This window comes from Harpegnathos saltator, unplaced genomic scaffold, assembly GCF_003227715.2.
Source record: "Harpegnathos saltator strain DR-91 unplaced genomic scaffold, Hsal_v8.6 scaffold56, whole genome shotgun sequence".
In the NCBI taxonomy this organism is placed as follows: Eukaryota; Metazoa; Arthropoda; class Insecta; order Hymenoptera; family Formicidae; genus Harpegnathos; species Harpegnathos saltator.
This window is the reverse complement of record NW_020230382.1, coordinates 1,134,313-1,149,134: the sequence shown is the minus strand read 5'-3', so window position 1 is coordinate 1,149,134 and position 14,822 is coordinate 1,134,313. Positions and strand designations below refer to the sequence as shown.

The following is a 14,822-nucleotide window of genomic DNA, read 5'->3' as shown; positions in this document are numbered from 1 at the left end:
TTCTCTTATGAAGCTGAATCCGTCAACGAAAACAAGATTATACCAAGGATCTTTTACTCATCGACGGATGAATTTTCAAGACTTGGACATCAGATAAATATTAATTTTCTTTAACATTTTTCCTTAAAATAACTATACTTTGTTTGTTTAAAAAACTGTTCCCTCTTATAAAGTTTATTGTTCAAACTTAAAGAATTAAAATAACCAAGTTTTCTAAAAAAACGTGAACCAGATAGAATTAATCTTCAATATAAGGAAAACAGTGAAAAACGTTGTCAATTGTGCAGCTCGAAAGGGAAACAAAGCAGGACAAAGATAATTACAATTGCAAAACCTGTAAAATTCCCCTCTGTATCTCTCTGCTGCTTTATGCAATTCCATTCCGGGTAAATAAAGATCAAGTTCTGAATATGAGTTTTATGTTTCGAGGAAACATTTTCCCACAACCGTTAGGTATGATATAAAATTATTAAAACTAAACAAAAATTTTACCGATCAGGCGTATTTTTCGCTCCCGCGAGTACTTTCTGCTTGGAAAGGTAGTTTTACGTAAATATAAAATTCTGATATTTTTTTTCGGTTATCACTACTTATAGTCTCAGTTCAGAAAAACTCAAATTTTATTCTTAAAACACTTATAAAAAGAGTCGGACGTTAAAGAATTAAACTCGGTGCGTTATCCGCGCGGGGAAAGGGAAGCACAAGTAGATAGACGCGAGCGCAACGCGGCGCGAACTCTCTTTAGTACAACACCCGTACGGCGCATGTTTATCGACGTAACAGCGCGACAAATATGTACGTGTCGATGAAAACGTCGTTAACCCCGCGCTGTGTCTCGCGGCATCCTCAACGAATTTTCCCCACCGACGTAACCAACTGCAGCGGCAACTGACAACAGGTTCGGGAAATATTACGGTAAAAGGAAAAGAAAAAGCGAGCATGCGCCACCTGACGTTACGGGAGAGATAAGGCCGAGTAACGATGGCGCGATACCCTTTTTTATTCCCTTACAGCTCTTTCCACATTTACAACGCGAATTCGCGACGAGAGAGACGCGCTGCGTTTTTCCATTCATCCGTTGTGACCTTCGTAATCGAATACTCCGCGACGCGTAAAGATACGACGACGACGGTGCGTTCTTTTCCAGAAAAATGAGTTCTCTTTAAATTCGAGTCCTGCAACTTTATTCATCGATATCTCGCCAACACTGTCGCAGGTTGCGCGGCGATGAATAATTTTGCCGCGAAATTATCTGCTCGGCGCTTGATCTCGATATAGTTTCCCCGTTTCGATTCTTCGAGCCGCAGATGCGAATTTGCGAGTCAACTCGCGGTGCACGGTTAATCTCTCTCTCTCTCTCTCTCTCTGCAAGCTCTCTCGGCAATTCCGATGACGAGCCAACGCGAGGGACCGCTGGTAACGACAACAAACAATCGCAATAACCCCCCCTGCACTCCCTCCCCGAAAGACTCGTCCGTCCTCGCTCGCGCCATTCCGAGGCGCGTTTAACACATTGCATGCGGGAAACGTAGTTTCACGTTTTTTGCAGTCTGTCACTAGAGCGCGGATCACGTAAAAGTACGTATTTAGTAGATTTGCGCTGGAGAACGGGGTTCGTATAAATACGATGGGCATTGTAAGTGCGTACGGCGTTTGTGTTGCTAGGCAACGATTTTTACTTCACTATTCTATATTTACTTATTAAAAAAAAAATGTCGTTTTTTTTTTTTTTCGAATAATCGTAGAGCATATATTTAAGTGTAAAATAAAAAAAAGTTTCGTTGAGTAAAACGACGTAGTTATCGATTGATTGCGATTTTACTGAATGACCAAACTCCCGCGAAATTCACGCGAAAAGAACGCCCGCTACACGCGTAAGTCCGCGGCGAAATATACCCGCATGCAATGTGTTAAAATATCTCTCATGGCTCGCATAATCGGCCCGGCTGATTCATTAATATCATAAACTCGCTCGCTCGGACAACGGACGGTGGACGTTGACCATGACACAAAGCACGGTCGCGCCGCCCACGGGAAGTGGGCGCCGCGACCGGGACTCGTCGTCAGGACTCGCCCTCGTCCTCGTCCTCGCCGCCCTGCAATTCCCCGTTCTGCCACCGTGTCGCGCACTTAACCCATTTTGTCTCGAGATCCTGCCTACCCTGGCAATATACGAGCTGCCGGGAACGAGAGGAAGGGGGAGAGGAAGGGCGACAGGGAGCTTGGGGGTTGGGAAATGGTGGGAGCTTAACGATCCGCGGATTCTCGACCGATTATACGGGGCGTTTCGCGACGGGGCACGGAAACGGACGCGCGCCTTAATGCGCACGGTAATGCGCGCGAGCGCACGCCGAGGTCCTGCGACGACGGACGGAGTCGTGTCCTGCCGGGGCGGTTTCTCGCCAGAGCGCTTCTCTCCTTGCCGCGCGCCGCATTTTCTACGCCTTGTCCCGGCCGGCCGCTTCGTTATAACGACGCATGGTCGCCGTGGTCCAGGAATTTATCGGCCCAGGCGATGCTAATGCGCCTCGCCACGGGAATAGCCCGAAAGGAAGACGCGCGAGAGTAAAATTTCTCGGCGACACGACAGCATAGCGTAAATAGCGGCGCGAGCGCTTCAGAGCCGGCCGCAGCCTAAACTGGGTTAATGATCACGTTGGCGAGATGATTTATCGCGATTAAGCTTGTGCTCTCCCGCCCCGAGGAGGGTGATTTTTCCGTGCGCTCCTCCCGAAAGGTAGATTAGGATAAAGGATTAGGGTAAAGGACGATCCCTGATATTGGTTTTTTTTAAGTCCGCGTTTAAATGCCGAGACGCCGCGCGAAGGATATCTGGCCCGAATCTGGCGCGAAGGCGACGTCGCCACAGGGTGACTCGGGCTTTTCTCCGTCCGTCGACGGGTTCTCTCTCTCTCTCTCTCTCTTTGATCAATTTGCGGGCTCGATTTTTCACGGTACAGACACACCCGAGAGAGCTCGTCATTCGTCCCGACCGCTTTGTGCGCCGCGCGACCTTCTAATTAACGACTTGAGGCGGAAATAAATTATTCGCGCGCGCGGATTATGCCGCGCTTTCTTATCCCTTTGGAAGCCAAAGTGTCTCCGCAGGGTGTCTGTAGCTATATAGAGCCGATGAAACGGCACACAAATCAAGGTGGATGGACCACTTGGGGCTTGTCATTGAACGGACCGTTTGTCGGGAAGAAACGGCGCAAGTTTCTGCGGGAAACGCTCTCCCGGCCTTTCTGATTGACTTAATCGGCGCGCCTTTAATTTTCCCGATTTACTCAAGTCTTAAACGCCCGGCTTCACGACAGAGCCCTGGAGAATCGACGAGACGACTTACGACGTCGAAACCGGGACCGAGGAGTCTGGACGTAGACAGCAACGAGGTGGGATTATTGGGCGCGCAAAGTTAGTTTGCTGGAGATTTTGAGAGATTCTCGTTCGCCGTTCGACGCTCCGGACGAAAATCACCCCCGGTCTGAAAGTTTTCAGGAACTCTCGTTTTCATTACCCCTGATGGACCTCTCGTCAGGATCGGCCGAAGTTTGCGTATGCAAACGTTCGCCCTCGGTGTGTCTGATTGAAAAGCGATTGCGCGCAGAACGCTGTCGCGCAACAATCAATCCGAGTACATCCTGTTTCAGCCCCGGCCGAGGCCGAGTTACCTGAAAATTCGCTCTTGTCGATCACGAGAGTTCCCGAAAAAGGCAAGTTTTTCGCTTGCCAAGATTCGTAAACGTAGCGAACGTGGCATCGAGGGGATGCGAGAAGCCAACGAATCGTGCTCCTCGTTTGGCTTCAGACACGTCGCATGGAATATCGCACAACTACGAGAAGAAAAGGCGAGATCATTTTCCCATCCAATTTTCCACCGAGGGAAAGTCAAATAAAAAGCTGGCGCACACTGTGCAAACAACAAATTAATCAGCACGGATGTAACCGTGCGCATATCTAATCCATTATCCTCTTCTTTTTTTTCTCCTTTACATTCGCGCTTTTACACGGACACATTAGCGGAAGTAACTTCGTCGACTCGGATAGAAGAGCTTTCCTTTATCTCCCTCTGCTTTTTCGTGCTGCTTGTCGATGGCGTGAGACTGCTAAATACGAGAGCGACGGAACGAGGCGACACGGCGCGAGAGAGGGGGACAAAGAATTGGAGTGGGAAAGGAGGGAGAGGGAAAAAAGAGAGAAATAAGCAAGTGCACCCAGTGGGAACAAGGTCGGAATTCTCTGGCCTCCTTGCAAGATGGGTCTGGCTAATGTCAAGATAAATGCGATTTCCTGGAAACGGGATGGGGAAACGAGCGCCGGGAAAGGGGTGACGCGGGGGCACAAGAAGAAAAATATTGTTTGCCGCGAAAACTGGGACGCACATCTTGAAGGAGGGTGGTGGTGGTGGTGGTGGTTCGACCACGAAGGCGTCACGCTGGTGGACGCGGGAGAGGTCGGCGGGATTGGAAGAAGCCAAAGAGCGTGTCAGCTCTCTCTCTCTCTCTCTCTCTCTCTCTCTCTCTCTCTCTCGTGCGCGAAGAGCTTGCCAAAATTTGCCAAGACGTAAGGTACGTTTTTAGAGCGGAATTAAGGGGAGGAAGCTTTTAGAATAGGGTTACTTAAACCGGGTCAGGATTCTCGCATGACTCCCGAGGGTGAACGCGGCGAAGCCTATAATGCGCGATCCATTTCTCGATGTATATTTTCAGCGGCGCGCCCATTCACGGGGATATTTTCCTACGTCGTTTCCTTCCTTTCTCCTCTTTTTTCTCTTTTCTTTTCCTTTTCTTATCTCTTCCCGCCTTCTCTTCTCACTTTCTCTCTCTCTCTCTCTCTCTCTCTCTCTCTCTCTCTCTCTCTCTCACTCTCTCTCTCTCTACCTCTATCTTTTTTCGCCCGCTTCTCACCGCGGAGAGCATCACTTCGCATTTTTGCTCGCTGCTACTCTACAAATTGAAAGCGTTTATAATGGAGACCCTAATAGCGGGTTTGTAAGGAGATTCTCTCCGGCGAGCGCGCGTCTCTCACACATACACACACACACACGTATGTACTTACATATATACCCTTTAAGATCCGAGTTGCGCACGCTTTCGGCCGAGAGGAAGCCTGATACTTACCGGAGAGTGCCTCTTCCGGGGTACTTATTTATGTGAAATTGAAAGTCGACGGGTTGTAAAAGACGGTTCGCGACCTTCGGAGTTTTGCGTTCTTAATGGCCGGCGAATATGCCGGATGCAAATTTAAGAATTTCAGGCTCAAGAGGTATGCAAGCGCGGGACAAGATTGATCGTCGACATCACCGGCCGATACCTGCCCGTGGGACCAATTATTTTCGAAACACTCGCCCGATCAATCGTTCGTTCGGCAACGCTCTCATCCATCCTCCTCTCACCCTCCATTCCCGTCCGACCCTCGAATACTCGGCGATTCCACGAATCCCGTTTGTCCGGAGAACAACGGACGGCAACGGGCGCGTTTGCATTCTACGTGGCGCTTATTGCCCGGCTTTCGCGACTACTTTCCGGGATTGCTAAATTGCTATCCTAACCGGATAGGAGGCACCGCCACGATCGTTCAATGTCTGATCGCGTAGGTACGTTTACGCCAGCGAGGGCGACCTCAGGAGCTCGTTATCGTGGATGAATTCAATGCATCGCGGCGGCGGCGGCGGCGGCGAATTCAAGCGACGTCGGCTTGGTCGCGTTCGGATCATCCATCTTGCTTCGGACGGTTGTCCTCTGTCCGGCAATGCCGAAGATATCGGGAGCCACCAAGGAGCCACCAGCAGTGCGGACTCTATCGCCGCAAGCTGCGCGTCTTTCTCGGGCTTTCACGGATATCGGCCGGCTCCCTGCGGTCATTTCAACGGCGCCCGGGGACTAACAGTCATCGCAGATCGACGACAGCGATCTATCGTCTCGCGTATTCGGGACGCTTGCTACGAGATACGGATTTCGGAGATAGAGATTGCGCGACGAGTCGTTCGCAATACGAGGATTCCACTCCGAGGAATAGAGAGCGAGAGCCGTACACGGCAGGATTCTCGTAATTAATCGTACGGCACGTGGAAGCACGTGAAAGGATCACGGCTGCCGCTTTCGGGATATTCGATAATTATTGACGGCGGTATTTCTCTTGAGTATTTTTCAATAAGCCGGATTCTCCCAATTACTGGCGATATGCCCTCTGCGATACGCGGAGTATTCCGCCGCGGAAACATCATCGCGGGATCGTCGAGTTCCGTTAAGCCGCGCTTCGTTAAAAATATATCGCGCATGATAAGGAGGAATTAATATCGGCCGGATAGCGCGAGCCATTAGATTTTCATTAGTCCCGTCTGCACGTTGTAACCGGGCAACCTATAGCTTTGGGAGCACTTTCACGCTATCCCTCCCCGCATTCCCTCCGCCGCCGCCGCTCCTCCTCCTCCTCCTCCTCCTCCTCCTTCTCCTCCTCCTCCTCGCGATATTCTCAAAGCGCCTTTGGCGGAGTCTCTCCGTGACCTCGAAACGACTATTTGGCATCTCTACTCCAACGGGGATATATCGGTGGCACGATTATTCGATTTTTCCTCGTGTCAGCTGTCCTCGAAATCGCGCTCGCTTCTCGTCCCGTGGAATCTCCACCCGCGTGAATATCTCCGGTGTTTCAGCAGACAGACAGAGTCTACTCAACAACACAGGAAGCTAGTCGAGGACTTTTCTATCTCCTGCTCCCGCGAGCTGCGCACCGCGGCATTTGCCGGTGCGTAAAAACTTTCGCGTGAATTTCTTCGGTACACTTACCGCTCGCGAGCGTTATAATTTCGTTGCGCAATTTGCACGCCGGGATTGCGAGCCTCGAGCGGCTGCGCCGCCGATGAAAGCGGCGGTGCAGCGACCGGCCGTGAAGAAAACAAGATGAGGGACAAAGTATTCACGCTCGCTTTTCCCGGTTTTAACACAGTTTCAACACCGTCGAGAGTCAAGCCGCAAGTTATTTCCCTTCGATCATCGGCCGACTTAGCGACAATGTTCGCGCAAATGCGCACATCGTCGAAAACGACCGCCGAAATCGCGAAAACATTTACGACATGTTCGACCGTAGAATGCGCGACAATAGGATACGCAACGAAACAAACACACTCGCCAAGTGAAGTACACACGTGTTACGCAGGAAACTTTGCGTTTGCTTTTTCCTTTTCCGGTTTCTCCTAAATAGTTTCATGACACGCGCAGCGTTCTCTGTTTTCCCCAATCTTCCCCCGCGCGTCACGTAGATCGCATCGCGTCTTCTTCCGAGCGTCGAATGCAAAATGCGGTGGTTAATATCTAATTCGCCGTGGCTCGGCCTCGAAAACGCATCGTTGCGTGATTATCACCACCCGCGGATCTCCCAACCAATCGCCGATGACACAACGTCCCGACTAGAAATTTATCCCGTGGTCCTGATCAGGTTAACCTCGTTTGGACCTCATTTGGACATCCCAATAAGGTAATACTACCGGGTTCTAGTAAGTCATGTAACGCAGCGTGGATATCAAGATCTTAGTAAGGATTCATAGTCAGGTCCTTATTGATTACTCGCCACGACTATATTGGGTGATGACATTGGAAATAAGAAATGACACGCTGAGAATTCTTTCATGTAATTTCCAAATAAAAAGATATTTGCATGAAATAGTATTTTAGATCGCTCGAGCATACTTGTAAAATGTCTCGGGAAAGAAACATAAAATGAATATCATAAGATCGTAAAGTATCAACACAAGGTGTCAAGACATAAAGTAGTGTCAAAGAGAAAAGTTGCTTGTCACGTTAATTTTACGACTATTTATTGACTGCTAAAAGAAGGATAGTTTCTATGGCATTTTACTAATATATTCAAGTGATCTGAAGTGTTATCTCAATGCAAACATCTTTATATTTGGAAATTACATCCAAAAGTTGTTTCGTTAAAACTTGATAATACAATAAATCATATTAGGTACAGTGAATAAGATCCCGACAAGGACCTGATTAACTGAACAGTATTATATCATACACCAGGTTGGTACATTAAGGTCCTAATGTGAACCCAATCGTTATAACCTTATAAATATAACCTTATAAAGGTCTTCCTTACTCCTCATTTGTCGTTAGGACATTATAAGGACTGACTTACTTAGGATTGCCTTTCATTCACTCTGTTGGGTCCTTATCAATGCTAGGTGAACCTGATCAAAATTTCTAGTCGGAGTCTGCCCCGCTTACGTTTTTCACGACTCACGGGGAGTCGCTTTATCAACACACCTGCTGCCAAACGAACCCCGACTCTCGTATTCGACATTCGAGCGTATTCAAAGCGAATCAACCTGCGACTTACCCTCTCTATATGTCCGCCGCTAACGACCTCAGGCGTGTTCACGCACACCACCCTCTTCAAGCGCAGTTTGTTAACGTGGAAGGCCGAGCCGTAGCAGTACATCAGCACCATCGTCGTCGGGAAATAAAAACAGCAACACGCGAGGATCCTGAAAGGGGAGACAGGATAAAGAGCATTTTCCGGCCCGCAGGCCCGGCAATTAACGTGCGCGAGCGCGAACCCGGTCAAACGTACAAAGTACCGCTGCGAAGAAGACGATGTCGCGCGGACGCGATGAGTTACATTCCGCAAAACCGACCGCGAATGAAACTCGATACGCGCGCCAAGTTTATCAGCGTCCGATCGAAACGCTTATCCGTATTTATATCGCGACAGGAAGTATATCGCGATGCATTCGCTGGAGCTTCAAGCTCCTCTTCTTTCCTCGCTATTTCGCCGCGTTACGGTTGTCACACAGCTCAGGATTCCCAACACTTCGTTCAGCCGGCGACAGAACGGCGAGCCTCTCTCGCGGACTCAGCGAGAACTCAGGTTCAGAAAAACCTGCGAATTAACTCGACATCGAGCGGATTTAAATGATTTCGAGCTCTTTGCGCGCCGCCAGTCCGATATCGACACTCGCAAACGGCAACTGTAACGCGAAGGCACTCGCGATTGCATCGGGAACAGCGTAGAGCGCGAGTCGATCTCGCGAGCCATCGACGGGATGGAAGTTTTTCGACAGTTTCGCGCAGATGGACTCTCGTATTTAGTTAAGGTCGCGTCGACCAGGGGCGTCAGCGCGCGGATGTCCCCTATTCTTTCACAGTTGATCACCCCCCCCGCGCGGCTCGCCCCCGAGGCGATCAGCCGCGCGGCCGAGCGTGTCGCTCTTCACGTTAAATTGTAATCGTCCGCAATTGGTCAGCGGCGTGAACAGACGCGGAGGGATGACCCGGTCGTGTTATCAGCATGCCTCGCCGTGGCGATACCTAAGGGACGCCCTAGCGAAGAAAGGGTCGCAGGCGAGGAGACCGGACCCGTTGAAGTAGTAACCGCCCCTGGGGAGCACCAGAACTCCGAAAATCGCCACACTCGCTATCCAGGTGGTCGACATCACCGCCACGCAACCCTGCCGCATGTAATACTGTGTCAACATAGACAGAAAACGATCACTCTTTCTCACGGGGACGCCAAGCCTGTTATGGATCTGGTGTAGCGTGTGGAGAGAGTAACACGTGTGTGTGCACACAGAGAAAGAGAGAGAGAGAGAGGGGGAGGGGGGAGGGATAGCCGGTCCATATATTTTTATTGGCCGGCGCCGGGAGTTTGTTTGCACACGTTTCGCATTCCGCGGCGTAGTTATATCACGCTTGTTTGCCCAAACGATTACTATATGCCGTTTTTATTGCGAATCGCGATAGCGGCCGCCGCGAATCGGCCGTGCAAAATAACTTCTAATGCCGATGTAGACCGGTAGAAATAATGAAAAGGCCGCGGACTCGGCCGATTTTTGCCGCCGATCGTAGCGAAACGTGTGCGAACACAGCCTCGTATTTGACGTATCTAAATCATGTGGTATTAATGTCGAGATGCAAAATCGACGCGCGGATACGCGGAAGCGTAGAATGAGAAGGACGAGGGAGCGGAAGCTGCAAGAAGCTCTCTAACGTTGAATTTGCAAGATAAGAGTTCCAAGAGCTGGCAAAAGTTAGGTGTCGTTGCTAAAAATATCGACGGTCTCGCTGCGCGTCCCTGCGCCCTTTCGGAGGACGAGCTGCGTGAAGTCATCGTTTCGCCCGCGATCGAGTCTCCCGGCGAAAATAAAGAAAGTTCGATGGACCAGTTTTATCGACGGTCCGCTTTTACGGCGCAAACCCGGCGTGTTAAGTATTATCGAGATTAGGTGAGTCTCGTTCCGATCTCGAAGAACGATCAACGGAATGACACCTGATCCAACTGCTCCCCGAGCGGTAAAAATTGACACTTGGGTGTGTGTGTGTGTGTGTGTGTGTGCAGTGCCCTTTTTCTCTCCCTTCCTGCTGTCATAAATACAGTCTCTTCGGCTCGCAAGCATCGTCCAAAGTCGGAGGAGAAAACGACACCTTCGAGTACATCACGAGTATTTTAAAATGTCCGGAAATCTTTTAGAAGCCAAAATTTTTTAAGTCGAAAGGTGCCTCGAATGTTCTCAAATATCCGAAAATCTTTTTACAACGCCACAGGAGCTCCATCAATCGGCGCGTAAAAATCTTCGCACATTGGGAAAGAATAAACCCCCACTCCGGGAGACACTCGATCGCGCCACTTGAAGCGAGTTAGCTTGATATTAAACAGTGCTAACTAGCCGGCTGTGGAAACAGAATTCGCAGCGAGTCGCGATTGTTTGGCTGATAGACGGTCGTAGTCGTCGATGACACTTGAACGAAAGCGCGCGGATAACGGAACAGCGCGCATAACGCCGACGGGATCCTCGAGATTTTACGGGATGCACACAGCCGACGGAGCTATATGAAATAGGGATTCTGAATCGCGCACGAATCGCTGAATTGTGTGAAGTCCCGAAAGCACACCATCGAAGGTACTATCGATCCGTGTAAATATCCGTGAAGTTCTGATACCCGCGTCGCGCGTGCACCTCGTGAGTAGCTACGACAAAGACGTAAACAGCAAGTTGCTGCGAACTTCCAGCTAAATACGAGCCTCACACGGCTGAATATCGCGCCAAATACGAGTACAAACTTTAAGTAACACAGAGCTTCACCTTCGAACCGACGCGGACGTCGCAGCGCGATAAGAACAAGCGCGAATCATGACACAGGAATAAGTTTGGCTTTCCGCTCGACTAATTTGCTCACAATTTGTAGCGCGGCGCATCCAGCGAGTATATCATCCCGGAGGAGTCGCGAGCGGCCGCCGCGCCGGCACGATCGTTACGTTTTCAATCTGCGAGATCCACGAGAACAACGCGAGGACACGCGAAGAATTAAAGGACCGTCATTTACAGAAAAAAAGGAGACAGGCTAGAGACGGGGCGCTAAGCTCGCGAAATCGAATTCGGCATCCCCCATCGATCGGATATAAAAGAGACAGGAACGAGAGAGCTGCCAGAAATCGATGAGCGCTCCGAACACACTCGATAGGCGGAAAATTACGGAATGAATGGAAGACACGATTCAGCGATTCGTCGTGGTTCTTTCTTTTGCACCGCCGCGTCGCGCCGCGCGTTCCCTTTCCCATTTTAGCGATTGTGCAAATAACAATTCCATTACTCGCTCGCATCGATCGCCGCGCTCGCCGTGAACGGGGGAAGCGAATCGAAGCGCGACCGTATATCGTTAATATCGTTAACTCGGTAAATCCGCGCGAATATAAATTACGCGCGGGTGTACACTCAGCGCGCACGTGCGATACCGTCGCGGATAAACGCGCGTCGCGTCAGTCGTTAACTTTCCGAACTTGATCAACGGCTCTCGCTGCTCGGCGAACGAATCTGCCGAATCGTTAATCGAAATGTGTTTGCATATCTTCGCACATTCGCGCAGCGCCAAGCGCCGATATTTTCCGCGCGCGCGCGCTCGGTGCGGCGCGAAGCACCTGCATAAGTAAAAGTTACCGCGCGATAAATTGCGGAGCGGCATTAAGGAAAAACGTAGGTGTTCAATGAATAGCCCCTATTTCCCGGGAGAGAGCGAGGGGGGCAGCGGAAGAGAGAGAGAGAGAGAGAGAGAGAGAGAGTCATAAGAACGACAGGCGATATATTAAAAGGTGAGTCAAAAAGTCCGGCGTGGGTGGGCGCGGATGTGAGCAGCCGCTGCATTCTTCGAAGTGCTCGTTATAGATGACTCCGCCGCTGATACCGGCGACCACGTTATACGGAGTGCTTCAGAGTTACCGTTCGTTCTATCGATCCCATCCTTCTCTCTTTCTCCTTCACTTCCGAGTATGCACGAATAAAAAATTCCCCTTCGTATCGCTCCTCCGGAGAGCCCTTCATCTCGAACGTCAACGTCAACTTTAATTTACGATGTCATCCGACGTCGTGCTGTCGAGGTCAAGGTTAAGTCGTCCGTTCTCAGCCGGTCAACTGGGCTCGAAAAGAGAGGGACGGCGATTTTGAATCGCCCGGTACACCCGTCTCCGTGCGCGACGCACGGATTTCGTTATCGTCGTTACGGAGCGCGAGAACGGGCGGGATGCCGAGGCGAACGAGAGACCGCGCTGGCACTTTGCATTCTGATGCGCTTTTAAATCTCCCACGAAATTCATTTCGGCGGTTAAGCCGGGGTAAACCGACGACGCGCTCGAGCTTCGACAAACGGTGGCGCGAAAACCGCAGGTATGTTACAGGTCGCGCGGGAAAGGATCCGGCTGATACCGCTCGCAAACTTCGCTGTTACCGCGTCGCGCAAAAGCCACCCCTCTCCCCCCCCCCCTCCAAACCGCTGCCTGTCGACCCGATCGGTCTCGTCGCCGTTCGGAAGACGAGATGCGAGATTACCGGATTATAACTCGAGCCGCGACGATCATTGGCACTGACCCGAGTTTCGGGGTTGGTCCAGAGAGAGATGAAGGACTTCTGGATGCACGTATACTAAACTGCTCTTTACCGGCGATATTTGCGCGTGAGTTGGAAGGAGACGCGTGAGGTGACATTGCGCGGTGTTCTCTGTAAATTGTGTCACGTACAGGCGTCATATCATACTCTCGCGGCCCCCGGCGCCCTTTATTTCTAGCATACACTTCATAAATTTCATGTACTTCGCGTACTTTTTCTTTTCCCCCTTTTCTCTCTCTCTCTCTCTCTCTCTCTCTCTCTCTCTCTCTCTCTCTCTCTCTCTCTCTCTCTCTCTCTCTCTCTCTCTCCGGAAATAAAATTATTTTCTGTGAAAGAAAGCTATTCTTGCGGGTAAATCGAAAACCGGTATGATCGTGACCGGTATGAATATTAATATATTTCAAGTCCTTCAATTCTTTATTCTATCCCTCAAATGGATTTTGAAAGAAAACAAGGAAAAGGACTAAGTCTAGTACTTTGAATTGAATAGCACACTTTCTCTGAACTATTTTCTTTTGTCTCGACACTCTGCATTATATGAAAGAGAATTAAACACATACACATACACACATATATATATATATATATATATGTTGAGATATAAATAGACAACGAAGTCTTTCTAAAGAACAAAGCAGATATACAATATTCCATTTATCATTTTTTGCGAGGGCGACGTATGTTTCATATAGTTCGTCATTCCCTTTTCGTTATGTTCTCGAAACAAAGGGAGTAAGAGAAATAGAGAGAGAGAGAGAGAGAGAGAGAGAGAGAGAGAGAGAGAGATATAAATAGATGATCTCTATTGTTTTTATTTCGTCACTGAATAACACGAGATAATCGAGATCGGCAAGAGACTAAAAAATTATTTTTTAAAATAGAATTCCTACTCTTTTCTGCTAAGCTATCAATCTTTTTAATATTTATTTCAGTAAATCGTTCGGAATATACGGTCTGTATCATATTGCCACACGTCCCGTATACACACTCGTATTCGCGCATTTCTGTGTATAATAATAGATCCAATTGTGTGAAAACAGACATCAAAAGCTTCAGTTTTTAAATTTGACATCGGTATTAATTCTTCGAGGGCAGTAATAACAAGTATAACAAGCGGTAATATTAATCCGTCAAGGATTACGCGGATTACGGCCAGCAAATGTTATCGCGAGATTGATCCATCTCTCTTTAGCAAATGAAACGACGATCGCGACGCGCGTAACGAGAGAAATATTTCATTTCGCGAATTTGGGCGTGCGCGGGATTATACGAGCGGCGAATGACGTCGCCAAATGGACTCTCGCGTGTCTCATTCGTCAATGAAATGATCGTTCATCATCAATAGACGATTCAAGGCGCGCTCTATTCTCTTGCAAATTCAAAAGAAACAGGCGGGTGGGGAGGGGGAGGGCGGGTTTCATTAACAGCCGTCGTCCTCACGGAGAGCAGCGACTATTTTAAGCGGAAACGATAGTTGTCTGTAGCCAGTCAACTGTTTCGCCGTTTTATCCGATATCTCGTATTTAACAAGGGTAAATTTGCTTGTCGTTAGACCTACAGTATGCAAAGTTTGTTAAGGAAGTAACGTGTCTCTGTCAGGACGAGCGAGATGGCTGAAACGAGCAATATCGTTTGGCACAAACGACGGCCGTTTGGGACGGTCGTAAAAAACTTCCACTCGATTTTAATAGTGACGTCGAGAATTATCGCCAAGTTTTCTGCGGGAATTTAAAGGGACAATTTTTTATTCGTTGTGAAAAATAGCACACGGACATATTACTCCGGACGCATGTTTCTGGACATATCAGAGACAGTATGTAACTTTATCGCGGTGTGAAAAATTTCAAACAGACCACCATATATATATATTACTGAAAACAAATTAAGAGTCACACCCTTCACGAGTGTGGACGCTATGCAAATAGTCGCTGCGAAAAAA

At 49.2% G+C, this 14,822-nt stretch overlaps 1 protein-coding gene across 3 annotated transcripts in view; it reads right to left on the bottom strand.

Annotated features, from left to right (window-relative positions):
• The window catches only part of LOC105185727 (trace amine-associated receptor 9), an 87,076-nt gene that overhangs the window by 22,599 nt on the left and 49,655 nt on the right, over nucleotides 1-14,822 (bottom strand). For all 3 annotated transcript variants that reach the window (XM_025303621.1, XM_025303622.1, XM_025303623.1), the window contains 2 exons: nucleotides 9,318-9,472; nucleotides 8,347-8,494 (listed from right to left, as the gene is read on the bottom strand). In XM_025303621.1, the coding sequence (XP_025159406.1) occupies nucleotides 8,347-8,494; nucleotides 9,318-9,472 (303 nt within the window). The remainder of the gene's footprint in view (nucleotides 1-8,346; nucleotides 8,495-9,317; nucleotides 9,473-14,822) is intronic.